Source organism: Haemaphysalis longicornis, unplaced genomic scaffold (assembly GCF_048455015.1).
Source record: "Haemaphysalis longicornis isolate Haplotype H1 unplaced genomic scaffold, Haemaphysalis longicornis Haplotype H1 scaffold_8, whole genome shotgun sequence".
NCBI classification, from domain to species: domain Eukaryota; kingdom Metazoa; phylum Arthropoda; class Arachnida; order Ixodida; family Ixodidae; genus Haemaphysalis; species Haemaphysalis longicornis.
In genome coordinates this window covers 105,491,655-105,519,112 of record NW_027526445.1, presented here as the reverse complement: position 1 = coordinate 105,519,112, position 27,458 = coordinate 105,491,655, and the positions used below count along the sequence as shown (strand labels likewise).

Below are 27,458 nucleotides of genomic sequence, written 5' to 3'. Positions count from 1 at the left end.
ACGACGACAACCTCTGTTCTACACCGGCAACCTGCGAAGATAGCCCAGGTCGTAGAGCGCGGCGCCGATAATATGCAGATTTGGGTTGAAATCTTGTAGTGTCACGCGTGTGTAGTTTATTTACTCTGTACAGTGGCAGCCATTCTCAAGACAAAACAACAACAGCAACAAGAACGGCGCATTTTCACAGAATTGGGCACGTAAAGCTTTAGCCCTAACTTAATTTATATTGAGTACCAAATGCTGCTGTATCTTCCCTCGCGAGGAACTCCTTTTGGTTACCTTCACCGCAGCGTCAACATACTCACCTTGGAGCACCCGTTCGGGGCAAGTATGTCAATATTGGCGCAGACGTGGAGTATAACCTACACACTTTCGCCACAGCAGCCAAATCGAAAAGAAAACCATAGGCCGGTGTAATTAAATGCGTGCCAAAAACACCCCTTCCAAGTTACGATTTCGGAGTGTTTTTCTTCGGTTCTAATAACGTTTTATTAGTCCAAATATTGATGGGTTGAATAGCGACACACAGACACACAGACACACACACACACACACACACACACAGAGAGAGAGAGAGAGAGAGAGACTTCCATAGAAACTAATGCCGCACTTTCAAACATCAAGGCAGTCTTTCCATAGAGTCAGCAAGTTCAGACCTTTAAACATCTCTTCAGCCTTTTTCTTCATCTTCTGAGCCTGTTCTTCGCTGAAGTGGTTTCTCCAATCCCCGACCTCACCCTTCCTTACGGCGCTGGCGCCTTTTTCTGGCTTAGCTGTTGCGCTACTACCGGAATGGTTGAGGTAGAGCTGGGCCCATCGTGGAAGGCTGAAAGGAAAATTGAAAAAAAAAAAAAAGCTTTTGCGCGACTTGCGGTGACAAAATGCGGACAGGTCATTCAGTTTCGCGGAACGTTTAGCAGAATGGTTTATGGGAAAGCTGGTGAAACATAAGTCTAAACAATATAGGTGAACGCGCAGTAGTAGTTTCAAAAGGACTATTGCTGGTATAAACGCATAGAATGAAACCTATGTTCGTGATGCTACGAAAATCAAAACGCTCATACAGACGGAATATTCGTACCTTTCGAAAACGTATGTGCGAGTCTGATGAGCGCGGTGCCTAGTATTGGAGGCAGTTTCCGCTACACTTTCAAATGCATAAGATAAGAGTTCCACCGAGTTATTTAACACAATAAAAAAATCTCTCTGCATAACATCTGGCTAGTGTTGGTAAATAATTGCTGTGTTAAATGCTTTTGCGGGCTAGAAGCCTGATGTCTGGGTGGAACATACTGAAAAAATCGCGAACATATACGCATGGTGGAAAGGGCAATTAGTGAAGGTGTTTATCATTATTTCGCTACGTCCCTCTCAGCTAACTAGCCGGAATGAATACCTGAGTAACACAATCCAATACCTGCACAGCGTTTCTGGCTGCCTTACGTTAGGAATCACTGCGGCGTTCCTGAAGTGTCAGATTCTGTGGAAAGGGACTACTGTCACCCCTAGGGACGTTGGTAAATGTTGGCTAAGCGAGTTGTGGCGTGTGGCCCGGGAAAGCGGATGGGGGAGGGGGGGGGGAGTGGTGAGGAAAAGTTGAGAAGGTGAGGCCTGCCTCTGTTATCAGGCAAATTATATGAACACAGCGTTCAAGCCCTAAATATTTTTTTCCCCTGCCTCCTCTTCAAGCATTTTGCTTTCTAGCATTTGCTTAATTTATGACCTGTCCACAGATAACATGCGAGGGTTTTAGCAAAGCAGCAGAGGAGCAACATTCACAGACAACATACGTTAGCAGTTTCCCCCACGAGCATGCCCAAAACACACTTTCCCATACACAGATTCTCATGCACGACTAATTTCATTTAATTTCACGACGACCCATTCATACAGCCAAGCCAACTACTACAATGAGTGAGGGATTCCTAACTCTTTCTCCTGCCTCTACTCACAGGTTTTTAGGTGTTTCTTCCATAAACTTTGCTTGATACTCGCGTTCAAGTCGTGACAACTTGCGGACGGCTTCAACGCTGATCGCTCGTAGCACTTTGGCCATGACGTCAGGATCCGAACGAAGCGCCTTCCCGTGCTGGGGTCCCAAAAAGTCAGCCACGGCCAAGACCCAGGACTCTGTGTCTGCTTTGAGGTCTTCGTACCTATAACAGTATAATTCCAAGAATCAGCAGGGACATCATGAGCGCGAGTGCTTAAAGGGTTTTGCAATTTCTGGAACGAATAAGACATGGACGGGGATCATTGATGTAAGCTATTGACGCTTTACTGCGCCAGGAAACATTTACCTGCGTGTACGGCACGCAGCTTCGCATCAATTCCACCGGGGACTTTTAATGAAGCAAACTTTTTCTGGAAACTTCTTGGAATAACATATAGCGAAGGAACATGGTTCACCTCAAAAATGCTCCGAAGAGACATAATGAATACGTCCTTATGAGCGTTCGTGGATCGGGACCCAGCATAGTTTCTTCGGCAGCATCTGCTGTGCTCTTTATATACGTGCGTTCACAAGGGCACGTGAGGGGTAGGGTACTTATGAGAAAGAAGTAGAAAGTGGATTACTTGTTACTCTATCGTCTGCGCCACGGCATTAATGCCTTTAAGTAACCAAGTTGCATCTCTACAGAAAGCCGCAGTGCGAAACTGCGCGAAGGCAGATCTGGCCATGCGCCGCTACGTCTGAAGATTTGCAATTGTTCTTTAGAGCGAAAGCGCTACTCCACAATGTGCCGCAAGGTCATTCGTCACCGCACAATGACCTTGACCCATCATAATGCAAGTGTGGCAGGTTTGGTGTCACACCACGTGACCCGCTGCGGAGAAGCTTCTCAGATGCGTTTGCCCAGCGCTTCGCCGGTGCGGACCACGTGACTAGGCGCGGGTTTAGTTATTGCTTCATAGACATTTCTTCGCTCAGTCTAGCCTTGGAGAGCGGACAGGTCGGGCCTTCTGTGAGTGCGCTTCAGTGCAAGCGACAGGACAATTCCATTCCTGAATTAGCTTAAGTTTTATAAAAAAAAAACTGTTCATTAAAGGCGTTATCTTTCTATCTCTATGTGCATAGCCATTGTAAAACCAATCCAAACAGACCTTTCAATCGTGATATCTGCGTTTACAAGTTGTGAACGTGGCCCATTTTTTCGATTCATTTAGGACAAATGATACGTTGGTCACGACGCGAACGATTATCTCTTCTTTTTGTACCGCCTATCTTTTGGTGCAGCTATCCATTTTCATGCATGATAAAAAGTTGATGACTGGCAAGGGTCAGCTCTTGTTTTGGACGGTTAATTTTCAGGTACGACAACATAATAGATATTAATAAGGTAGACCATATGAAGGCTCAGCCTTAGCCTATAGTATTTCCCTACAAGTGAATTCGTTCCTAGATTTGATTAGTCGCCTATGAAGTCAAGTAAAGCGTTAACCGAGGGTCTACATGGTGCACTCTACCACTCTATAGCCAGCGGCAATTGGAATGTTTTCCCACAAAAAATATTCCTGACTAATTGAGATGAACCGGCAGGTCCTATTGCATTCAATGTTGAGAATGAGACTATTATTAGGCCAGAATCGAACTACATGAGTCGCAAAGAATTTCAGATGGGGCAACTCCCGCAATAGGTAGCCTGTGCCATTTTTCTTATCGAGGTGGAAGAAAAACCCTTGTGATTATCAGGTTTCGTAGAGCCTAATTACCCGCGAAGGCTAATGTCCTTGCGGTGCTCTTGTATCAGCGCAGAGTGTACACTCAAGATATCCGCGTGTTCAGGGCACCGACATGGTATCTAGCGCTTGTCGTAGTCCAAACTGAAGGCGATATTATTTATGTCCACGTCCGACGAATTTGTCGCTATCTCGGAGCTGCGCTCTACGCAAGTATCAACTTTTGAGAATGGCGTGAGCCTGCAGGATTTTAATTATCTTTTTTGAGGGGCCATGAAGACAAAGTTTTTTCTATTTACCTAAACGACCGTTTATATGCATTTAATTATATATGAAAGCATGAAAGCAGGTAGCTATTTCCCAAAAAGGACAAAAGCCCAGCTGCTCAAGCTCTGTTCAAGAGACAATTTAAAACATTCCTACAGACACACCAATTACAGTAGGCATATACATTTCAAGAGCAGTACATGAATGTAAACACATATGAGGGATAAGAAAAGCCTGATCAGGGCTAGTTGGTTGAACATACTGAATACATTTGAGGCGCTCGACAAGGGGGGCCAGAAGAAACTTATTTTTTTATCTCTCATACTGAATAAATTTGAGGCGCTAAACAACGGGGACCAAAAGAAACACGTAGACACACTAAAAAAAATTGAAGCGCTAAACAACCGGGACCAGAGGCAACACATAGACATAGACAAAAAAACTTTTTGTCGGTGTCTAAGTGTTTCTTCTGGTCCCCGTTGTTTAGCGCCTCAAATGTATTCAGAATGAGTGATACAAATTGTTTGATCCAGACGCGTGTGATCCAACTGCGATGAAGGCGAAGTTATCAAACAGTCTCGTAAAGTGCTGTGATGGAAAATGACTGTGAATTAGGCAGGGACGTGCGATTATGCGACGTGAACTAAGTAGTGGAATGACCAAACTACACTTCATTGCAGCTATGCTCGATGTTCTGTGGGAACTAATTCCGCTCCAATCCTTGCATTAAAGACTTTTCTTTACCGAAAAACCCAGAACACAAAAAAAACTTAAACATTTCGCGTTACAGTGACGTACTATCGGCAAGCCCAACGCCACCTTTAAATCATTGCCTTACGCGTGAGCGAAAAACGGCCAAAAAGCAACCGTCTTCTCGCTCTCTCCTACCCTTTTCTGCTCCGTAGCCTTCATGCGTAGTTTCATATCCCCCGGCGAAAGCCCTTCTGGGAAACTATGCAAAATAGTTAAAACTTTGTCTAGTGGTCCCCAAGCAGTGCTCCTACGCCTTCTTTTTTTAAATGCGGAGCATTTCTTAGTCGCACGATGTCCCGCTTCGGCGTCGGCGCCGTCCACACGCTCACTGCGCATGCGCGTCGCGTCGAGGCGCAGGTGCGCGTCTCTCCCCCGTAGCCTCCTCGCTCTCAACAACAGGTGCGGCGGTGCGGGAAGAGCGCGTGTACCCCGTGCGCTCCGTCGCTCTCAACAACAGCTCCGGCGGTGCGGGGGGAACGCGTCTGTGCGCGCATGCGTCGTAGCTACCCGTGCGCAGCGTCGCGCTCAACCGCAACGGCGGCAGGGCGTGTACACGTGATAACGGCGTGGTGGGTGCGTGGAAAGTTTGCGCGCTTGTGTACGGAAGTGTGCGCATGCGCGTCTCTCCCCCGTACTCCTCTCCCTCGAACACGGGCGGTGTGTATATAAGCGGCGGAGCGCGCGTTCGGAATTCAGTCAAGGGCGTCTTTCCTTGGCTTTCGCTTGACTTGACGGTTTGCTTGACTCGAGTAGATGCGATGGAAGCAACGTCTTTACCAGTTACGTAATCGCACGACCGCTCCTCAAAGACCCCTTGCCAGTGCACTTTAGCGACCACAAAGCAGTCATCCTCTCCGTCCAATACAACGACGGCACCAAGCAAAAAAGACAGAGTTTAACTTTACATTCCTTGCCTTCGCTTCTCCTTCATTCAATAAATAAGAATAATAGAGATGAAATAACAATTAAGCATTCCCAAACCATACCCAATTACGCAACATTCACGCGATGCCCCCACCACTCTGCGACGCATTTACTCGAGTTCCCCTCGTGGGAAGATGCGGGCGGATTTTTTTCACCATGCCTGTTTGTCTTGGTCTGTCGCTCACAAAACCGACTTTGCCACGAAGCAAAATAATTTGTGCTGCCGCAGACTGATGCCGGCTTTGCGCGTTTATCTACTTTGATTACGGGCACCGAAATTTTCTGAGTGGGGCATCCCCCTTTCTCCCCTCCACATTTCGGTCTTGCTCTGTACCTCCTGTTCGCAGTACACTTCGCTACGCACTTTTGAAATTGAGGGCTACTGTTGAAGCGCCCGGACGGCGTGGCGGAGCCCTCAGCTGCTTGACCTATTGTTTCCTGTTCTCCTCTGAAGGTTACAAACACGTGATATTTTTGTAAAGTAATGGTAGAAGTGAGCGCCTGAACAAAAAATGTGCACGCAATTTTCTCTCGAGTGAGAAAAATATCAGTAAAATAACGGCTGCACCATCCGAAAATACCGTTTTTCTGTTCGCTATTTGTCTACCAACAATTTATTTGTTCTTACACTATTTCAGTTTCGCCTACGTCAGTTATCTTTTGAAAAATTCAGCGAGTATGAAGCGAGTGGCACGTTGAACGAGATCCCCAGTGCTTTCCAGAACTAGCGCCCTGTCGTGGGTAAGAAGTAAGAGAAACGGCTCTAGAAACCCAACAGGCAAGCTGACAGACACACGTTGTAGAAGTGCGTACAGCGTTCGCGACTCCCGGGCAGTGTCGTAAGGCGAAATGTCCGCCGGTGTCAGCCACATAGCGGATGAGTGCCTGAACTAAGCGTCTCCACTCTTCCCATTGAAAAGTGCGCGATGCGTTCGGCAACGTTTATACAGGCGGCGTTGGCAATACAGATGTAACATGGGCACCTCTAAGACCTTGTTATCCTTGCGTTAACTTCTCCCTGGCATTCAAGTCATACGAACAAACGGAACAAGAAGCCCTACTACAGTCGCCCAGGCATGTTTCTTGGAGGCGGCTTTAGCGGGCTGTCGTCCATCGCAAGTATAATCGGTGACATCATAGAGAAATCATGGGGAAGTGACTGGGGAGTCCCCACTGCTTCATGTGTTTTGCTTAACATCCCGAATACGTGGTTAAAGTTCACAATGGAATTGCTATCATTTTTATGCGGACAAAACAGCCTGTTTAGGGTACCAAACTTGCATTTTGTCTTCGCGTTGCCTTCCAGTTAATGACACGGTAGCCTGTTAAAGGGATCTGACCATCTGGGGGCGTAGATTAACCGTGAAGCGGCTTAGCAAATCTTAATTTTTCGGGTCCGTAGTTAAGAATACCAAGAAACAGCCGAGCACGTGCACGTGAGTGCGGTGACGGCCCGGCAGTAAAAAAAAAAAAACAAAAAAAAAGATGCCCAGGGCTTGTGTGTGCGTGTGCCTCGCGACGACCGCCCAGCGTCCCTGGCGCACGTTTGTAAAGCCCAGCATACCCACTTAAGGAGATTGGTCAAGATTGACTAAAAGAAAATACTCCAGCGTTCACTGTAATCGTGGCAACGCTTACTCGGAATGAGAAGGACAAGTCATAGCGTACGGCCCTCCAAGGTAATGTCCAAATATTATCACTTCAAAAAAAAAAAAAAAAAAACGAAAGACCCTCACACTTATATCAACGATAATGGAGTAAAGGTCGTTGCAGCAGCGAATAAGAAGAAAATAGGCGTCAATCGTGGACCTAGACCTTCGTGATGATAGTGTAGGTTGCGTGCAGCTTCTTCTCTACCTTCTACCTTCAAGCCTTACGCGTTAGTGCGAGCTTCCTCATTTTTTTCATAATGATTTCGGGTTAAGTGAGAAAACTTACGAACCGCAAACAAAGGACGTTGCTGTCATTCCGGTGTGGATACCAGGAGAGGAGGTGGTCGAAGTAGTCCCCGCCATCCACGTCACCCTCGAGGAACAGCTGGAGGAAGTCTTCGAAGGTGCCGTTTTCGAATCCGTAGATGGGGTACATCTTGTAGTGGTGGTAGAAGGAAACGCAACAGTCGAAGGGGTTCCGCATGACGTACACGTACTTGGCTTCCGGGCATATACGCTTCTCGTCGTAAAGCATGTGTGTCTTGATAGCACCGGCTGCGTGGAAAAAGAAGGAATTAGCAAAAATAACGTGGTTTAGTAGAGAGAGAGAGAGAGAGAGAGAGAGAGAGGGGGGGAGAGGGGGAGAGAGAGAGGGGGGGAGAGGGGGAGAGAATACTCAATTCTGATTCGAAAGGAAATAGGACAAGGGGAGGGCGGGTAGGGTAAGAGCCGCCTTGATACAGGCGGCTCCTGGTTGCCTTTATGATAAAGCCCGCCAGGATCCTCTGCCCCTGAAACTTGATGCGGTAGTCCGCCGCCCTCTAATGTGGTGTGGACTCATTGGATTGGTGTTTGGGCAGTCCCACAGGATGTTGAATATATCCTGCGGGAAGTTATAGCTTGAATTTTGGTGGAGGGGTGTGGCTTTATGGTTTTTGTAAAGGTGAAGTAGAGGTGGTGTGAGCAGTGTGTTTCTCTGGGCTTGTCGAAGGGTTACCAATTCTTGCAGGGGCACTACGGGGTGACGTGACGACAATAGCCTATTATCGATTAATTAGGGCTTGAGCGTAAGGGTAGCAGGTTTAGGGTTCTGAACTTTGTCACGCCGGGCGCTCATAGAAGCGTTTCTCGGGCGAGAAGATCAGCTCCTTCATCCACGACATACCAGTGTGCCCAGGGCTCCAATACATCCAAACCGGTTCTTTGATGGCAGAAAAAAGGGGTATAGCGTTTGTATGGATGGATTTTTGGCGCTAAGGAATTCATGCTTTTTTCTAATCGATGTAAATGTTGGTGATTCCATTGGGATCCGATTGATGAGCAACTGCTAGGCCTATTGTGAGAATGTTTGCCTCCCACACTGTGTGACAGCTGCACAGATAAAATGGCCATACAACCAATAAGTGTAACCATCAATCATCAGTGGGGCAGAAACTTCACGCTTTACAACTTGCCGTGAGGAATCTTTATATCCATTTTAATCATACCCTATACCGCAGGGAAAGATACACTAGTAGACCCAAAGGAAAAATATGGGAATTGTATCACTCCGCCTCCCGCAATGTCTTGGAGGAACCAGGAATGCGCAACAAGTAGAGCACGTTTGAAAAACCAACCTACAAAACAAAGCGTATGATTTTTTTTGGTAAAATTGTTCTAAAACCATGGCTAGATGTGGGAAAGAAAAAAAGCTGCACACAAAATACTGATCCCTACGTTACTGAAGAGCGACAGAAGTGAAGTGGTAAAACAGGACCTGTCAACTGCTAAACTTTCAGGCGGGCCTCTGTCTGGGCTCCGCTGGGACACTTAGCGTCAGCTCTTAGTTCTTCTTGTAACAGATACTGAAAGCAAAAGGCTGTTAAATATATCAGCAGTAAGCACACGCAAACTTTATCTGTGCAGATTACACTAATGATATCCTAATTATAATAATTGTGTTGAGAGCCTTTACAATTCATTTTTTTCATCAGTCTAGCACACTGCTTTTGCCCTTGCAAGAAGCGCTCTAATACGCTCTGCATTCTTGGCAGCGCTGGAAGCTATGTATGATGCAACGTAGGTCAGCCAAGCATGTAATAAAAAGAATGATGATATGAGTTACACTTGGTAATAGATAGAAAAAGATTATCAAACGTACGACCACAACCCAGTGGGAAAGACGTCACAGCTGAAAGAGCGAAGAAAGAGTATGCTTGGGCTTGATGTGTGATACGCAGAACTGGCAACTTGTGGACCTGGAGGGTATCAAAATGGCTGCCGGAGCACGGAGCCAGAAGTCTAACGTTAGACCGATGGAGGGGTGAAATCAAAAGATTGAGGGAAAATGATTGGACAAGGGCACCATAAGACAAGAACAGTTGGAGTGTCTCGCGAGACTCTTCGTCGCATTTTGTCCTGAAGTGAACGCATACCGGCTGCTTACAATCATTACGCCTTGGCTCATTTATGGATAGTATAGCTCCTAAGCCTTGCATGTGCATGGCTTGGTATTTAGGCAAAAAGCCTAACGTGACTACGATGGCACCAAAAATCCCCTTGGCTATAATGTCAACATACCCAGCCAGAATTCCCAACATACCCAGCCCAACATACCCAGCATACCCAGCCATACCCAGCCAGAGGTAATCAGAGCGAGCACTGTTGTTGAACCAGCCCCAGAGAAATGAACAGTGGGTCGTTTGCTTGTAGGGCACACCGGAACCTCATCGGCCCCGTATTGAGTTCGCGTTGGTAGTTAATTCTTTTTATTCTTCTTAGACCAACTCGGTGTTATTGACTGAACGAATGACTGACTGGATCGTCATTTTTTAGACCAAACCATTGGGACTTAAAATAAAAAAACTTTAAGGGTAATCTTTGTTCCTAAAACCGAGATTTCTTTAAAAGAATCAAGAACGTATTTATATTCGAGTGAGAAGGCTACAATGTGATTTTACGTACATCTCAATACTTGTATAGCTGTAGGTCTACCACGTCGTTTTTATGCTGAAGCGTTACCCGGATGAGGGCCTAAACAACTTTGCAGTTTTTCTTGCGTTTCATTTTTAATGAGGGAAAACGATGAAAATATAGCTTGAATAGGTTTGCACTAATATCATGTTCGTTAAGTTCTTGAAGGTAGCTTTAGTTTTCAGGGGAACTAAAAGTAGAATGACTGAAATTAATTGAACCGTTACACCTTTCAAAACCCGTTGTGCTCGTTTTGTACGTTTCAAAGCTGCTTTTTTTTGCTTAGAAATAAATACTGTGAGCTGGTTAGGGTAAAAGCTGATCTAACAAAGTGACCCGGAAACACGAAATATTTCCTTAAGTCTAGAACTTCGTAAAATTCGGACTATCATTTTACCAACACTTGATTCCACAAATTCTACTTCTAAATTCACGCGCATCTCTACAGCTCCCATGACGTCGTGATTGCAGTGGCCGCGGCGCCCGTCTGCCGATAATTTAACAGTGTGCAAAAAGTACGCGCTGAAAATATTGAGCCAGCCGGGGCTTGCCCCGAAGTCCTCGAACCCCAGCACACGCGCGAAACACAGCTCTTTTTTTATTGTACCACGAAGAGCGGAAAGCTGTTGGAATTGGCTTCACCTCCTTAAACCACGTAAAAACGGCCCCCTCCAGCTTCTCCCGCGGAATGGTCTTGAGATTATTTTTACTAGACGCAATTCCAGACGAAATGACATTGATGATGGCGTTCTTTCCTTTCAAGATTGTGGAAAACGTGCTGGCCGGGACGCCGTAGGCTGCGGCCATGAGACTGCCGAGTTTATCTCGAGGAGGTCCGTGAGAACAAAAATAGATGGCTGGTTTTATTTTTTGACATGGCGGAATAGTCTCCGTGGCCTTGTGACGAAGCCCATTCCAAAATGCTCCTTTTTAAATGCGTCTGGTTTTCGAACAACTTCGTTAAATAAGCAATAGCGCTTAAACTTTTTCGTTAGTTCAAGTTCAGAAAATCATTCAGCCATACATACACCTGCGACAGAATCCGAATTTCTCCGTTAGATCTGTAAATTCGTAAAACGGGGTTTGTTAGATCAAGCCACATTTTACTGCGGCGGAAGCGTGGAAAACACGCAGCGGAAAAAGCGATTTCCTACTAATTCATTCCGTCAAGGGAAGTGCTGTCCCTCAGCAGCAGGGCAAAGAAACCAACGCGATTGCTTAGCATCATGGCTTACGGCCTGGAAAATGGCATATCGGATCGCAGTAATTCCCTTGAAATTTTGTCTCTCGTTGCTGTATACGTTTAAGCACCACATCGTCGATTGCCAATAACTATCGCGCCCTACAGCATTTACCTTTTCACTACACTTTTACCGCACCACAAAACGTTCGAGCACCATCTCTACTGCAACAAATCATATTTCAGGTTGTAGAGTGGTGAACCGGCTTAGCATGCTTAAGAGCTTAATTTCTCATGAAAAACAGCTTCATTGGCCATGGATTCATTTGAGCCACATATTCTTGATGGCTGATTGTTTAACAAAAAGGTCTTAGACAAGCTCCACCTATCTCGTTTCCCTATTTTAGTTTGTGATGTCACAAACCGTAGGAGGGAGAGTGCGTAGCGAGATACCTGTTTTCAAACTTCTGGCATGCATTGCATCGTTATTAGCTGCTGTGCCCACAGCCGTTGATCACTTTCAACGTGTGTCAGATTTTCGTTTGACACACTGTAATTCGCCGATGCAAATTGAGCTCTCTCTACATGTATAATAAAGTTCAATGTCTGTCTGTCTGTATGTCTGTCTCTACATGTTACTGTCTATTTAAGGAACACTAAAAAATGCCGAAACACTTCTTTAAATCCTCTCCGAGATTTCTTCACCAGGGAGCCGACATCGTCATGAATTCCCGGGGAAAATTGTGTTTTTCCTTTTTAAGAGCGTGGTATATCAAACTTCATTTTTGCAACAGACTGGCCTCATACGAAGATTTAGAAGAGGGTATTTTATGATGTTTACTTCCTGGAAACCTAACAAGCGTGGAACAAGGCGCAACTTGTAAAACTAAACCCCGTTACACGAATTGCGAAACCTGACAAAAATGGTGAGCTATGTGCTGTCTTGACGATGATTGCGTATAGCTTCGACCTCTTTCTTGTGCGTAATGTTAAAGTCGCCTTAGCGGATTATTCACACATCTTTCTTTCGGGTTAATTACGGTAAAACAACAGTTACAGCCGTTTTTTTGTAACAATACTCCGCCGGTAGATGGCTGTGTATGGACAGCAGACAGTAAATCTGACATCTTTACAACTCCATTGTGAAGTAACTAACTAGGACAGTTAATGGAACTCCGCGTAGCCGTAGAGCCGTGTTAGCGGCTAATTGTTGGATAATTTATTTGCGGATGCTTTCGATAACAGAGGAGTGAAGAGATGTCTTCTGTAGACATACTCTCTAAGTAGGTGGCTATGTTTCACTGTGCAACAGGGAATGTGGTAATCCAGCTTACAATTACCACGCTTAAACCTTTCTCCCTGAAGTCGGCTTTGTCATCAAGCACAAGTGCATTGCTAAAAAGATATTTTTAATGGGCAATATACGCCGTTTTAAATGAAAATATGGAGGCCTTTGGGCCTTTTTATTTATTTTTCGAGCTGTTGTTACTGACCGTGAGTTCGCCATTGTAGGGGAAAAAAACTCCCCCCCCCTCCCCGAAGGGGATCGTGCGGATATGCGAATGCATTGGGTGCACCGATGAGTGCGCTGCGGCAAGCAGTAACGGAGAGAGGCGTGCGCTCCACTGCATTTATATACATTTTCCGAGCGCAGCGAGCGGAGAGAGGGTACGCGGAGAGGAGAGAGAGACCCGCGCAACACGCCCGCCCCGCGCGCGAGCTCTCTCTCCCGCCGAGCTTCACGATGCGAGCGCCCTCACACGCCCGAGCGCGCTCCTCCTCTCCACTCACTCTCCGCTACTCCGCCCGAGCTCCGCTATGCGAGCGCCCTCACACGCCCGAGCGCGCTCCTCCTCTCCCCTTGCCCTCTGCTACTCCCGCCCGAGCTACCACCTGCTTCGGTTGCTAGGCGCGCCACAGCTGTTGCTAGGGGCGAGGAGGAGCGCGGAGAGATAACAACTGCGGGCGCACGCCGACGGAGCACGACAACCCCCGACTAAGAAATGCATTCGCATTTACGACGACGACGACGACGAAGGCAGAACTACGATGCGCGCGTTCACGTGCACTCGCGCTGGAGGAATGCAGGCGCACACCGACGGAGCACGACAACTCCCGACTAAGACTTGCATTCGCATTTAAAAAAATACCAAGAAAATTCCAAGCACACATGAGCGCGTTCCTGGCGTTGACCACCGAGCATCATCGGCACGCGCAGTTGCTTTAGAGAAAAAAAAACGGCAAAAAGTCCAAATAACGCGAAAATCGCGAGCGCTCATGAGCTCCGGCCTCACGGGGAAGGGCGAGTCACCGGCTTGTGCAGTGGCTTTAGCAAAAAAAAAACTCCAGCGCTGATGCTGAAGGTGATAACACACCCTCCTTGGGTGAGGTCTGCGCGGCCGCCGCATTGTCTGGAACCATTATGGTTAATTGGAAAAATGGCTACGAGTGTGCCATTCCTTCGAGAGATCGCTTGCAGATCTCGCCAGCGCTGCCTCCTGTCGATGACGAAGAGCCCGTGGAAATCTACAACGCCGAGAAGAAGACGATGACCTTTTCGATACATATGACGGTGATTACTAGCTACGCAACCACGCAAAAAAACAATGACACCGAAACTTAACTACTTCTCCGGTAAAGCTCACCTGCAACAGCTGCGCCATTCAACTGTTGCGCGTGATTGCAAGCTTCACGAGATTTTTATCTACAGATGGAACCAGTTTCTACGCGGCAGAGAAGCCTTCTCCGGAGAGAGACAGAAAGTATACCAGCCGAGGCTGCCATCAAGGACAACCATAGAACTGCTGGGCTGTGAAATCGAATATGGGTCATTATGTGTTCATAAATACGTCTTTCTGCAGTACACCTTTAATACTCCGAAATTAGTGCTTTCTTATTAACAGTAAAAATGTATCAAAGTAACGAAATATTTTGAAGAAATATCGTTTCTACAAAAAGTAAAGAGATTACGCGGGCCTTTTCAAAACCTGAATTCCCTTGAGGCGCAAAAATAAATCGATTTGGTTTGGTTCAAAGTTGGAAACAAAGTGTTCAAATGAAATTTCATGACGAGGAAGACTTGGCCCCTAGATGCACAATAAATCCCATCGGGCTTTCGTATCCATCCCCAGCCCAAGCTACTGAACAAGGAGTCTAGAACAATGGATCGATGGATATGTAATTTTCCCAAGTGTATAGAACTATGAGTTTAGAATTTCCCCTTGAAAATCGAAAAACATTACAATTGTTTCCGTAAGTTCCTAAATGTTTATTTCGAGAGGAAGTGCTCCATTTGCTTCTTGCGTCGAAAGATTAGGTGTACAATGTCGTGCAAGTTTATTTCCAACTTTTTTAACCAATTTCACACTGTCATACAATAGCGCCTTCTGCTCGTGAAAGTGAACTTTTTTTTCCTGTGTCCATCTCTTGCTGTGGTCACAACAAACGCAACTTGCCTTCAATAGTCACGTAACACCTCGACATCAGACTGCCTTCAACATGGCCACCTTATTCATGTGGCTGGATTAGGGGTTTTAGAGCCCAACGGGGTCGCCGCACAGAATTTACAAAACGATGAATTGGAAATGTAAAAGTGGTAGAATAGTGCGTGTCGCTTGATACCTCGATGTATTCGCACGTGAGAAAAACAGGTGCACACCAGCCATGGCGAACCATTATTCTAGGGAAGATGTGACGTGGCCCAGTTGGCTTGGCGATGTAATTCCCGCCGCCAGACGATCAAAAGACAGCGAAGAAAGAAACGCGAAAACGATATGACGGAAAAGGAGCCGGTAGAAGTAAATGCTGTCAAAAGACAAAGAAACTAAAGGGAAGAAAGAGACAGAGGTCTGATGCTGGGGTAAAAATGTTGCTAATCAATGTCCCCAAGCTTTCTCCTTCAAATCACCTAAACAGGTCTTAGTGCCTGGAAAAATGTTTGTTTGTATACTGCGGTTTCAGCGCGTCGAATGTGAAAGGGCCCGGTTTTTCGGGCATTTCATAAATTCTTTTTATCCTTTCTTTTAACGACACATAATTTGCTTAAACCATCCTCACGAGCTTTTACTATGCGTCAGCACTCAGAAAAATAGCCAGCAATGCGAGGGTCATTTGGTATTAATGTCCTTTGTACACACCTAATACCACTTCGGACAAGACATACAAAACTGTTTATTTTTGTTTTATGTTGTGCGTATTGTAACGTATTGTATCGCTTAAGCCATGTTCTGTAGGTGGGAGCGTACACACAAAGGTGATGATGACGATCCTAAGTATAGAACCTCATACCCTTTATTACAGCTATTCAGTAATGAATTTGAAAAAAAAAAACAATAATTATTAAGCAGTCATCGCTTGTCATACGGACGCCCGAGACCCGACGCGCATCAACGTGGACGGGGAAGCAATTTTTTCAAATTATCGCTCTTAAAATGTACGAAAATCTCGCACAGACCGGGCACTAAAGTCTACTTGGAAACGACATCACACAAAACAGAGATTCAGTCCACTAACAAAGTTACTTGCAAGGGAATGCCTTGTCTACTTATGCAGTCAGCGTGGCGGGTATAAGTTGAGACATATTTTTTCAACTCACTCACGTGGGCAAGTCAGTCCTTCGAGGGCTTCGACGCCGTGTCTCTCCAAGAACGGCATGTTGTGAAAGAAGTGGCCGACCGTGGGCGGTGGCTCTCCCCGGCTGTAGATGTTGTACATGATGTGCTGCATCCACGTGGTGCCACACTTGGGGTACGTCACGATGTACACTTCGCCCGGCCGGTGCTGGTAGCCGAGGGCTCCGCGTAGGATCTCCTCCGGAAAGTGCTCGCAGAAGACGTACGAACCAACTCGGCGGCTTCTTGCGACTCCTAGTTCGCCATTTTGAGCCGCATGCTGGACACTCTAAAAATAAAAAAAATTCATAAATTATTCCAGACACAAATAATCCAGACCACATTCGTCATGTTTACGACCGGAGCAGTAGCTACCGTAGGGTCAAATTTTTAGAGGCAAAGACCCCGGTGGGTGTGCGCACCACAGGGGTCCTTACGGTACGCCAGTCAACAAAGGGGATTCGATCGGTGTCCACATCACCGGCGTGGCCGCAAGAGTAAGTGGGGAATTCGTAGATATCCACATGTGTGCCGAGCGTAGTGATACAATAGCCGATCGTTTTTTCGTACTCGGAAAATTCGCACTTGCTGGATATTTCGGACTTTCCAGAGCAACCACCAGTTGTCCCATAGGAGTAATGCCTTACGGATTTTCCTGACTGCTCTTTTATTCGAAGTATTTTTCGTTCCCCTCCAAACCAGAAAAACCGGTCGGCTACTGTAGTTCCTGAGGTGTTCTCCACTGTGCAAAAAGAAAAGTACGCGGTTTTTACCTTTACGCTCCTTGTGCTTGTCATACAGCCAGTGTGATTGTGGGCGCACATCACTCGTGATTGCAGACGCGTGGCTTTCGGAGTAAACATATTTCGCCCACACAGGGATTAGTGCAAAGATAACTCATGGTCACCCTGGGCACCGATCTCACAGCCGTTTTGGTGAGCACAGAGCGACTACGGAGACGTCGTGATCGGATGTTGCTCACGTTAGCCGATAGGCTCGCGCGTTACGCTCGCGTTAGACAAAGCCTTCCTTGTCGTTAAGTGAAGTCGACAAGCAAGGCTCATGTTCGTGTGCACTTCCTGTCATGACCGGTTGTCCGATATTAGAAACAGCTCTGTAGAAGAAAACAATGCCCGCTTTTAGATTAATTCCTGGATGAATGCTTGTACTTTCAACGGCAAAACCCATTCCTCACTGCACTTTAATCCCGGCGTTCAGTATCGCCGCAATGCACCAGCGTGACCAATCTAGGCTCCGAAGAATGCAAATTCGGCAAATGAGAGCAGGGGGAGAACCATTTGAAACAAAAATAGGATCTGCGCAGTGACACCGCGTCATGCAGAACGTTATGATTGCATTCCGCGATGCCACACCGCAGTACAGATTTTTGAGTAAAATGGCATGGCAGGTATGAACATTGCTCAACATTGGTCTAGATTACCAGCGAACATATGTGGATATTTTTGAATCTTCTAAAATTTTGTCAATTCATCTTTTGAAACATTTTATTTGTGATACACCCATGTCCCAACTTCTTATTCATCCATCTCTTTCTGTTCTGTTCTCACATAGAGTTACAGAGGAAGCGTCAGAACTAGCTTTCACCTTTTCAGACACCTGCAAATCTACTCTTTCGTGGTTTGCACCACCATGGCAGCTTCACCCCGTGTTGTGTGACTTGTCTTTCGGAGAAATTGATAAAAAACGAGTGCCGCAACTGAAATACTCCAGTGCTTCTTGTTTCTTCGAGAGAAATACACGTGTGCAAAATGTTTTAGCGATGCATCAAAAACTGCCCTTAGTGTGTGGTGTGCCACGCACGGACCCAAATTTAGGGTCTCTAAGAACCTGAAGTCGAAAATCAGTGTTTTTACTCTAGAAGCCTACGAAGTTTTGCGTTTTTAAATCACATAGTTCAACATAAAATCCCCAAGTCCATCATCTTCACATATTCCTTGAGTGTTGTTCGTGCATTATCATATAAACAGTCTTGTAAAAATCAGTTTGTTCATTAACTTTATAAAACCATTACGTCAGCATATGCGTTAAGTCTTGAAGTAACCTTGTGCTCGGTGCCAGGTCACTCGGAGATCACAGGACACGAGACAGTGGGTAAAATTGTCGATACTGCTGCGCTTACAAATAGAGTGAAACTAACAACCACATCTTCCACTGACCTTAAGTGAAACATCAGAAAACAGCTTCTCAGAGCATGCCATGCAGCGTGGAATGAAAAGGAAAACGAAAAAAATCTACATGTAATAACAACAATCTTGGGAGCATACAGCACTGACACACACAACAGATACACTGAAGTTAGCTTAGATTGGTTACGGATAGGCTGCACCCATATAACACACTGCTTCCTGCTACCGGGGTCTCTAAGACCCCTGTGTAGCAGGTGTGGATACGGCCTATCCGTAACCCACGTACTCTTCAATGCAAAGCACTCGACACCAACCACCTCTGCAGAAAACGCATCCCCCCCACCCAGCGTTTTTCCTGTCTTACGACCCCATGTTTTCTGTCAAGCACGTTTTAACTATTTATGGCGAGTAAGATTTTTAGACCTAATTCCATACCACGCATAAGCACAAACTATCTTTCTACACCAGTCATCCCCATTGTCTTTCGCTAATTTTACTTTTGTTATAACCAAATGTAGGATTTACCGCTGCATCTATCATATATAAAAACGGTTCGGGCACTCTTTTCCCCAGTCGTCCTTGCGCCATTAACACCCAACCATCATTAACATTGAGCGAAATTTTATTGTTGACCCCACCACGTCAACCGCGTGAACCGTGTTAACGCTGAACCACGCAATTGCCTTCAGATTATTGGCAACGCCACCTGTATAACATTGCCTATCGCGTCAGCTGAAAATGGCAAAACAGACACTTTCATTTTGTTCTCTCTCCAAACCTTCTCGACCACCTAGCCCTTCCTCGTGCTGCCGACGTAAGTAGGAGTTGTAGAAAAACTTCACTGGAAAGAATATGAGGGGAATAGACAAATTACAGTCTATAAGGCAGCGTCCATTCAACGGGGAGCGTGGTCGGTGTTTTCCACCATTGGCAAAGGTCGCAGGTGGTCACGTATCGTAGCACGGATTTGTACAGCCCGGGCCAAAAGAAGCGACGCCGCACGCGGTCGTACGTGCGGGTTATTCCGACATTGCTAGCCGATAGAAGATCGTGAAGCTGGTCCAAGTATAGGCGCATGCAAGTCGTCAGGTATAACGAGGAGAAATTCGGGACCATCGGAACAGAAGTTGCGACGATAGAGGGTGCCATCACGAATTGGAAAGGCCCGTAGAGAAGGGTTAGGTGTTGCGCATTTGAGACCGTCGAAGATTACACGTAGTTATGCGTAGCGGCACTGTTGTTCAGCAATGTTCAGGAGGTCGGAGATGGCAAAAAGGCAGTATCAGAACTTGCTCGGCTCAGGTCTGGAGGGTCCACAGGATTGCTTGACAGGCTGTCGGCGTCCTGGTGCAGGCGGCCATGTTTGTAGACCACAAAGAAAGTGTACTATTGAAGGCGGAGAGCCCATCGAGCAAGCCTGCCCGTGGGATCTTTCAAAGACGAAAGCCAGAACAAGGGGTGGTGGTCGGTAAAAACAATAAAGTGCCTACCGTATAGGCATTGGCGGAATATGGCGACAGCTCAGAGAGGAGCAAGGCACTCCCGTTCCGTGATGGAGTAATTGCGTTAGGCTGGCAACAGGAGACGGCTGGCATTGGCGATGACGCGGTTCTGGCCAGCCTGTTGTTGTGGCAAAACCGCCCCTATACCATGGACGCTTGCGTCGGTGCGGTCTTCGGTTGGTGCCGACAGATCAAGTGGCCTAAAATGGGTGGCGACGTAAGCAGAGCGATAAGCGTAGAGAAGGCTTCAGATTGTTTGGGGCACCATATGTAGGTGAAATTCTTTTTAAGAAGGTCTGTCAGAGGACGGGAAATGTCGGCTGAATTCGCAATGAAGCGTCAAAAGTAGGAACAGAGACCTACGAAGCCTTGGATATCTTTTGACGACTCTGGTTTGGGGAGGTCTGCACAGTGCGAACTTTATTGGGGTCGGGTAGAACACCTCTGTCGTCGACAAGGTGTCCAAGGAGTTTAATTTGGCGGTGACCAAAGTGACATTTTTGTTCGTTTAGCAGAAGGCCTGCCCGTCGGAACACTTCCAAGACTGCCGGAATCCTCTTGAGGTGGGTGGCGAATGTAGGGGAAAAGCAATTACATCATTGAAGTGGCATTAGCAAGTCGGCCACTTGAACGTATGGATAAGCGAGTCCATCATCCTCTCCAAGGTAGCGGTGGCGTTACATACGCCAAACGGCATTACTTTAAATTGGGAAAAGCTATTGAGTGTATCAAACACTGTTTTTTGAGGCCGGATTCTTCAAGAAAAATTTGGCAATATCCACACCTGAGGTCTATCGATGAGAAATATTTGGCGATATGGAGGAAGACTAAAGCGTCGTCAATGCGCGACAATGGATAAGCGTCATTCCTGGTGATCTGGTTGAAGCATCAGTAATCTACGCAGAACCGCCAACTGCCATCTTTCTTTTCGACTAAAACGACAGCCGAAGCCAAGGGGCTCGACGAAGGTTCGACGATGTCCTCGCGAAACACGCTTTCGACTTCCTGCTCAATGACCAATCCTTCAGTATGGGACGCACTGTATGGGCGGCTGTGGACAGGGTTTGCATCGCCAGTGTCTCTGACCCAAATTACGATTACCGAAGTCGAAAATATCTAGGTAGGTACTCAAAAGATGGCGTAGAGCAGCAGCTTGGTTTGCGGGCAGATTTGAGGCGATTGCTTGGGCGAAATCCTCGACATAAGGAACTGAATTGGTTTGAGTATCAGAAATTTCGGGTGGGTCTACACACGAATAAAAAACTTGGTGGTCGTGTAGCCAGCGATATACCCTTCAGTAGAACTTCAGGGGATTTTCCATTGTTGAGGATTGCTAGGCGAATGTTGCTGTCCACAACTGTCACAACAGTATGTGGTAGGGCCACTTCGCGCGACCGCAACACTTCCAGAACAGGCGAAAGCACGTAGTCGCGGGCAGAAACCGGAGGTCTCGAGGAGAAGTGAACGGTGGTTGCTTCTTGTGGCCGTAAACGAGCATTATGCATGGAGACAATACGGAATAAAGGTTCTTCGGCGTTGATCACATCTAAAGGCATCTGAACGGGTTCTTTAGGGGTCGTATTGGGAGAAGGCAAGTGAAGGTGGAGGACACCCGTGGAGCAATCGATAAGAGGCGAATGCTCCGACAGGAACTCATGGCCTAGAGGAAGGTCGTGAGGGCATCGCTCCAATACGGCAAATAGAACGACCGTTTCGGGGCCAGCAATGTGAATACGGGCCGCACACATTCCGGGGACGGCGGACGTCCCTCCATCAGCGACCTGTACGACATTGGGCACCGCTCGAGTAAGAACTTTGCGCAGGCGGCGGCGGAGGTCTGATCTCATAATCGAAATACGGGTGACGCTGCAAATGAGAGCCCTTTCTGGAACGCCATCGACATGAACGTCTTGTAAAGTTCATCTGGGGGGCAAGGCAGAGGATTTGTTGGCCGGGTCATAGATGCAGCCCCACGTCCGGGAGCTGCACTTAGTTTTACGGAGAGAAGCGGTTATACGGGGTCGGCGACAGGTAGCGGCAAGGCTGCGGCGAACGGGACTGGCAGCGTTGCGGTGACAGAGAGCGGTTGTTTCGGCATGGTCGGGCGTCATCGTCTAGGGAGGGCGGCTGAGGACTGGTAGAAAAGCGAGCAGGACCCTCTTCCGTGTTATTATAGGTATTAAATCATGGTCGGGGAGGGAGAAATTGATGACTCTGACAGTATCGCGCCATGGGGCCAACACGACGACAGTGGAAGCATATGGGTCGGTCTTCAGGCGTTATCCAATAGCAGGGCTTCTGATGGCGTAGTTGAAAGTACGAGTATAGGGGGCTCGACCATCGCTAGTAGGCAGAAAGGAGCTAGATGGCAAGTTAGCGCTGCCAACGGTGCACACAGATTGAACGCCCAGTTGGGAAAATTATTCGCGCACGACAGCTTGAATTAATGGTACAGGAGGCCTGCTGTCTTCGGTAACGTGTTGGGGATAAACTGCTGGGACCATGGCATCGAGCTCTCTATGCATTAGTCTCGTCAAACCTTCAGGTAGACCCGTGGACATGCCAGATGAGATTGGAGGTCAACGGGCTTGTGGCGATATGTCTTCGCAAGATGATGTGGCGGCAGTATTTGGGAGCCGGGTGAACTGCGATGTAATTCAGCAGCTCTTCGCCTAATCTAACCGGCGGCACTCGGTGATGATAGCCTCGACGGAAGGAGTCTTTGCAGATAAGCAGCTGGAAAGCGTCGTCAGCTATCCCTTTGAGTACATGTCCCACCTTCTCGGACTCAGTCATCTGGGCGTCAGAATTTTGCAGAGACAGGACTTCCTGAATTTAGGTCCCTTATGATTTGGTAGACGTATGTGCGGGTTTGGCTAGCGCGTTCTTGGCTGCACGTTGGCGACCATCTTGGTTGCCGAACAAGGTGCGCAGCCCTTCCTTGCAGATGTACCAGCTGGTTACCTCCGCCTCATAGGTTCGGAACCAGGCCCTGGCCGGTCTGTCCAGATTGTAATCGACATTTGTCAGCATGATGGTTGGGTCCCACCGATTATAGGCGCTGACCCGCTCGTACGTGTCGATCCAGTTATCAACGTCCAAGTAGTCGGCTCCAGTGAATGTACCTGGGCCAGGGGTTGTTGAGAGACCAGGAAAAATGGGGTGGTTGGGCCGGGGGCCTTATTGTTGGCCGTGATCGTTGGTGCTTGAGCAAGGTGACGCCCAGTGCGAAGCTCCGTTGTGCGTGAAGCAGTACCCCGCACCGCCCACCAAAATGTTACGTTGAAGATACTATATTTGGAAGATTAGTACTGAGAGATACAGGCACAGGACAAGACGAACAAGGATGAGTGCGCGAGAGAGAGCCGTGATGGTAAAGACCGGGTAAAATGACGGTGATCGCAGTGAGTCGCCTAGATTGTCCACCCTATATGTTGCGTCCTGTTCACCAACGACAAAACCAAGCCTAGTACAAAAATTATTCGAGTCAGTGTCTGCAGATTCTAGTACGCGGATCAGTGCATTTTATAGTGAAAACAAAGCCGTTGCGACCTTCTTTACCGCGTGGAAGTGACTCTACAGCTACGCTGGCCATCGCTGTTTGCAGGGCGAAATGGCCTCGTTTTTTTTTCTCATCGGTTTTGTACACTCTATTTGCAAATGTACAAAGCACTAATTTGTTGATTAAGCATGTACGCCATTACGTTTCAGGAAAGGAAACAATTTCCCCTGTTGCAAATGGTTAGGTGGGAAAAGGTGCCTGCTGCACTTTCAGGAAGCTCTGTACAATAACTATTTTGCTCAGAAAAGCGAAATACGAGGACAGATCAACTCTGTATGCAGGGCAATAGTGCTCTTTCTTGTTCCTACGCACATTTCACAAGTATTGTTAATCTTTATCTTGAGGTTAAATAGGAGTGCTGGTCTGCTCATAGGAAAAGATAAGGCATATAAAGAAATGGCAGTCATATTTAAAGCGCAGGCAGACGATAGACAGGAACCGGCGGGCTTTCTATCTGCTGTTTCTTCATGAGAACACACACATCCACACGCATTTATACCTGGGTCTTCCGTGACAACAGATCCGGGAAGCCCATCACGTTAGCTTTTTGCTTTCAGGTTAACATCCCGGGTGATCCCTCACAGTTTTCCTTTAAAAAGCATAACATCAATCAAAGACCCGCTTTATAGATGGCGACCTTCCCACGCGCGCCGATTCCGCGTGCCTGATTTGTTATTGCTTGTTTGATTCTTTCTAGTTCTTTCCGGCAGCAGTGCACCGGCTGGCGCAGGTTTTCATCCCCACTTCTCCGCAGTATACGCGTTTTCTGGGCCTGCCGTCGTTGTTACTTCCGCTTTCTCTCGGTCCGTTGTGCTCTGTCTTTGACAATTCACACTGGGTGTAGTGCACACCTTGCGTCAAATGGAAGCGCGAAGAAATAAGTTTTATTAAAGCGAAATCGTTGCTTGGATAGGCTCGCAAAATCAGGCACCCGGCTGGCGTACACGGAACGTGCACACACCCGGATATCCTTTGCAAAATGTGTCTACAGCTGCTAACGCTCCACTAGCGCGTTCAATGTCATTTGATAGTGCGCGCACATCCGCAAAGGTAAAACAAATACAATATTTATTGACCTTGGTTCTATAGCAGGAAGCAGACAAAAAGAAAAAAAACACTTTGCGTGCACTATTTCATATAGTGCTACAAAATAAAAAGAAAGCGATCGGACGAAACACTCGACGCGCGGTAAATTCCAGTTGATTTACGACACATACTACGAATATTACAAAAAGAAAAAAAAACTGTAACCTGCATCAGGAATTTCCCGTTGGGTGCTAGCTTTTGAGGCAATTGTAGCAGCAGCACGAATAGTCATTGTTTAAAATGTAGCTCCAGTGATTCTGGTGCCAAGGTTGTAGATTATAGTCGACTTAGGCAGTAGGCTCGGCGACAAACCTAGGCAAAAGGAACCCGTTCTCAAAATATTACGCCGAAAGTTCACGCAATATGTTGTCACCGCACTTTCAGTGAAGATATCGTACGTGATGTTATTTGTTGTGTACAGCTGACAAAGCCCGGCACGCGCACGGTAAATGCAACTTGCGTTCAAGAGGTTCCGATCTCTTCGGAACGGGAGCAGTCGTTAAAAAAAGTCATCCCGAAGATAACTGGTTTTCACCGCAAGTATTGAACTCGGAAGGCTGCTATACACGACTTTCCCGTTTGTTGGGATTGTAAGCCACCCCAGATCCGTGGTGCTACAGTACGGTGAAAACGCGGCAGCGACTGTAAAGGTTACGATTGATTATAGCTTCCTCCGCTGGAAAAACATTGTGTTACCGCACGAATGACGGCGCTTCCAAGCACAGAATGGCCCTGTTGGGGTTTGTGTACAAAGGTAAGCTTTCCCTGTGAACTTTTGCACTGCCTAAACGAGCTTCACGTCGAAAAAAGCTCCTGGACGTAAAACGAAAGCCGACAAGGTTTTTGCGTGTTAGAAATAGTGTTAGTCGAGCATGCGCATGTAGTAGCACTGTGATTTAATTGTGTGCGTTGACTGACGTTGGCATAGCTAAGAGACGCTTCTCGATTTACCCGTGAATTCTAGTTGCTGGCCGCTATTGTACGTAATGATTGGCACAATCGGCATTTATTGGCACGACCGCTACATTTTACGCCAGCAGTCCAAGGCCCTGCAACGAGCAAAGCGGCGATGGTGGGTTTGAGGATTAAAGTTAGCCCCATCTGACGGAGCGCCCCATTCCTACACGACATTGTCATGGGACCATTGCTCCCATTGTCGTCGGTTCCGATGGGCAGGTCGCTGTCTATAAAGCCGGTCGTGCTTCAATCTCCTGTAGTGTTACTGACGGCTGGGCGATCCACGCGTCTCCTAATGGCCTTTTTTGTAGGCTTCCGCGATACGTTTTTGTGCGCATATTGCTGTCGCACTCCCACAAGTTGGTTGACACCCTATGCACGCTTAACAGTGAAGTTAGAGGTTCTACTGCGGCGATCCTTTCATGGAATTCTCAAGCTCGCGCTGTCTCAATTTCGAACAGCGACCGGTTTGGCCGATATAGTGCTTCCCGCATGCCAACGGAATGTTTTACAGTGCGGATTAAAACAAATGCGAACAACGGAGCACACGGCCTCCGACGCAGGCTGATATCATAGTCAGTAAACTGCGCGCATGCGCACTCCTTCGAGAGCATTAGAGGCTGAGGCCTATATTTCTTGGAAATGCTTGATCAAGATGCGGCGCAGGTTATTTATTTAGAAGCACCTTCTCACGCTGCCTCATCACTGAGCCAAATGATCGTTAAAGGGAATCATGCTAGCTGCATTGAGCCTGCTGTGCGCTTGGCTCCCGAATGAAGTAGATAACACGATACTCAGGAGTGACAGAGCATAAAAAGTATTCTAAAATGAACTAACTGGCATCCCTTCTTTATCAGGCAAATCCCCTAACACATGACCACACTCTCAAGCGATCTGAAAGAACTACAGATGCGCGCAGTTTACTGATAGAGCAGCCATACGATGAGGCATGCCTCGGAGGCTGTGTGCTCCGTTGTTCAAAGTTATTTCAATCTACCCTGCACAGAACGCCGTTTTCGCATTCTACGTACTGGTCTCCAGGCTTGATTGTAGGGTTTAACGCGCCGACGCAACGCAGGCGATGAGGCGCGCCGTAGTGGAGGGCTCCGGATTAATTTTGACCACCTGGGGATCTTTAACGTGCGCCGAAATCTCGTACACACGGGCGTTTTTGCTTTTCGCCTCCATCAGAAAAGCGGCCGCCGCGGCCGGGAATCGAACCCGCGAACTCGTGCTCAGCAGCGCAACCCCTTAGCTACTGAGCCACCGCGGCGGGTGGTCTCCGGGCTTGACGACTCATTCGTCAGAATGCATGCACTCGCCAGCTATCCTCCAGGCTGCGCTTCCGCAGAAAGCGGAATGGTCGATATGCCAGAGGAAGCGAACGAACAAAGGAATACACTGCAAACAAGAGCAGGAGGGCAGAAGGTAGGCGGTGGTGCTGCCACGGTGGCCGTACACAAGCTTGCGCATCGCTCCGAAAATGTTGCTGCGGGCTCTTCCGTGGACGCTGTTTTTATGGCTCGGATCAAGCTAGGGAGGATCTGTGCAAACGTAACCAAGATGATAAGTGGCGAGTGCAAAATTCTGACGAATGAGTTGTCAAGCACCGGAACCCGTATGTAGAATGCATAACAGTTGTTGTGTACAACACTCCGTTGGCATGCGGGAATCGCTATAGGGAGATTCATTCAAGTGAAGGTAGTCCGGGGTGGAAAGCTCAATATTATTTTGAACTTCTTTGGGTTTGTCAATAAATTCTGAGGAATAGTAAGGATTGATGTTGCTTCCGACCATCTTCTAGAAGTTGGTGTGTTTGATGAACAAAATACGTTACATTCGTCTTCGGGTAAGTCCATCAGTAATTTCAGGAAAGCAATGTGGGTTTCGCAGAACTGACAGTGGTCCATTCATCTGGAGTAAACGTCAAGTAGTTTCCGGGGGCCACTACAATATTAGCCACTGAGGGGTTCTCCAGCAATCCTAATACTGTCAAAGAGGTTATTCATACCTGCACATTCCGGCTTTGGAACATCATCGACGACATCCCACTGAGGACATTAGAAAGCGACTGCCACGTTTGAACAGGCAACGCTTTCGCGTCATACAAGTCACCCGGCTTTCGACTACGCGACCGCTTAAAGCGTCATTTAGCCATGCGCGAATGATGAGTAAGTGTTCG

At 47.3% G+C, this 27,458-nt stretch overlaps 1 protein-coding gene across 1 annotated transcript; it reads right to left on the bottom strand.

Moving 5' to 3' along the window:
• Positions 1–553: 553 nt before the first annotated feature.
• On the bottom strand, positions 554–27,458 carry LOC144148804 (sulfotransferase ssu-1-like). The gene is made up of 5 exons (XM_077680307.1): positions 27,288–27,458; positions 16,011–16,311; positions 7,571–7,835; positions 1,956–2,159; positions 554–829 (listed from the first exon to the last, which is right to left on the bottom strand). The coding sequence occupies exons 1-5, from the start codon at positions 27,321–27,323 to the stop codon at positions 616–618; spliced, it is 1,020 nt and encodes a 339-aa protein (XP_077536433.1). The 5' UTR covers positions 27,324–27,458; the 3' UTR covers positions 554–615.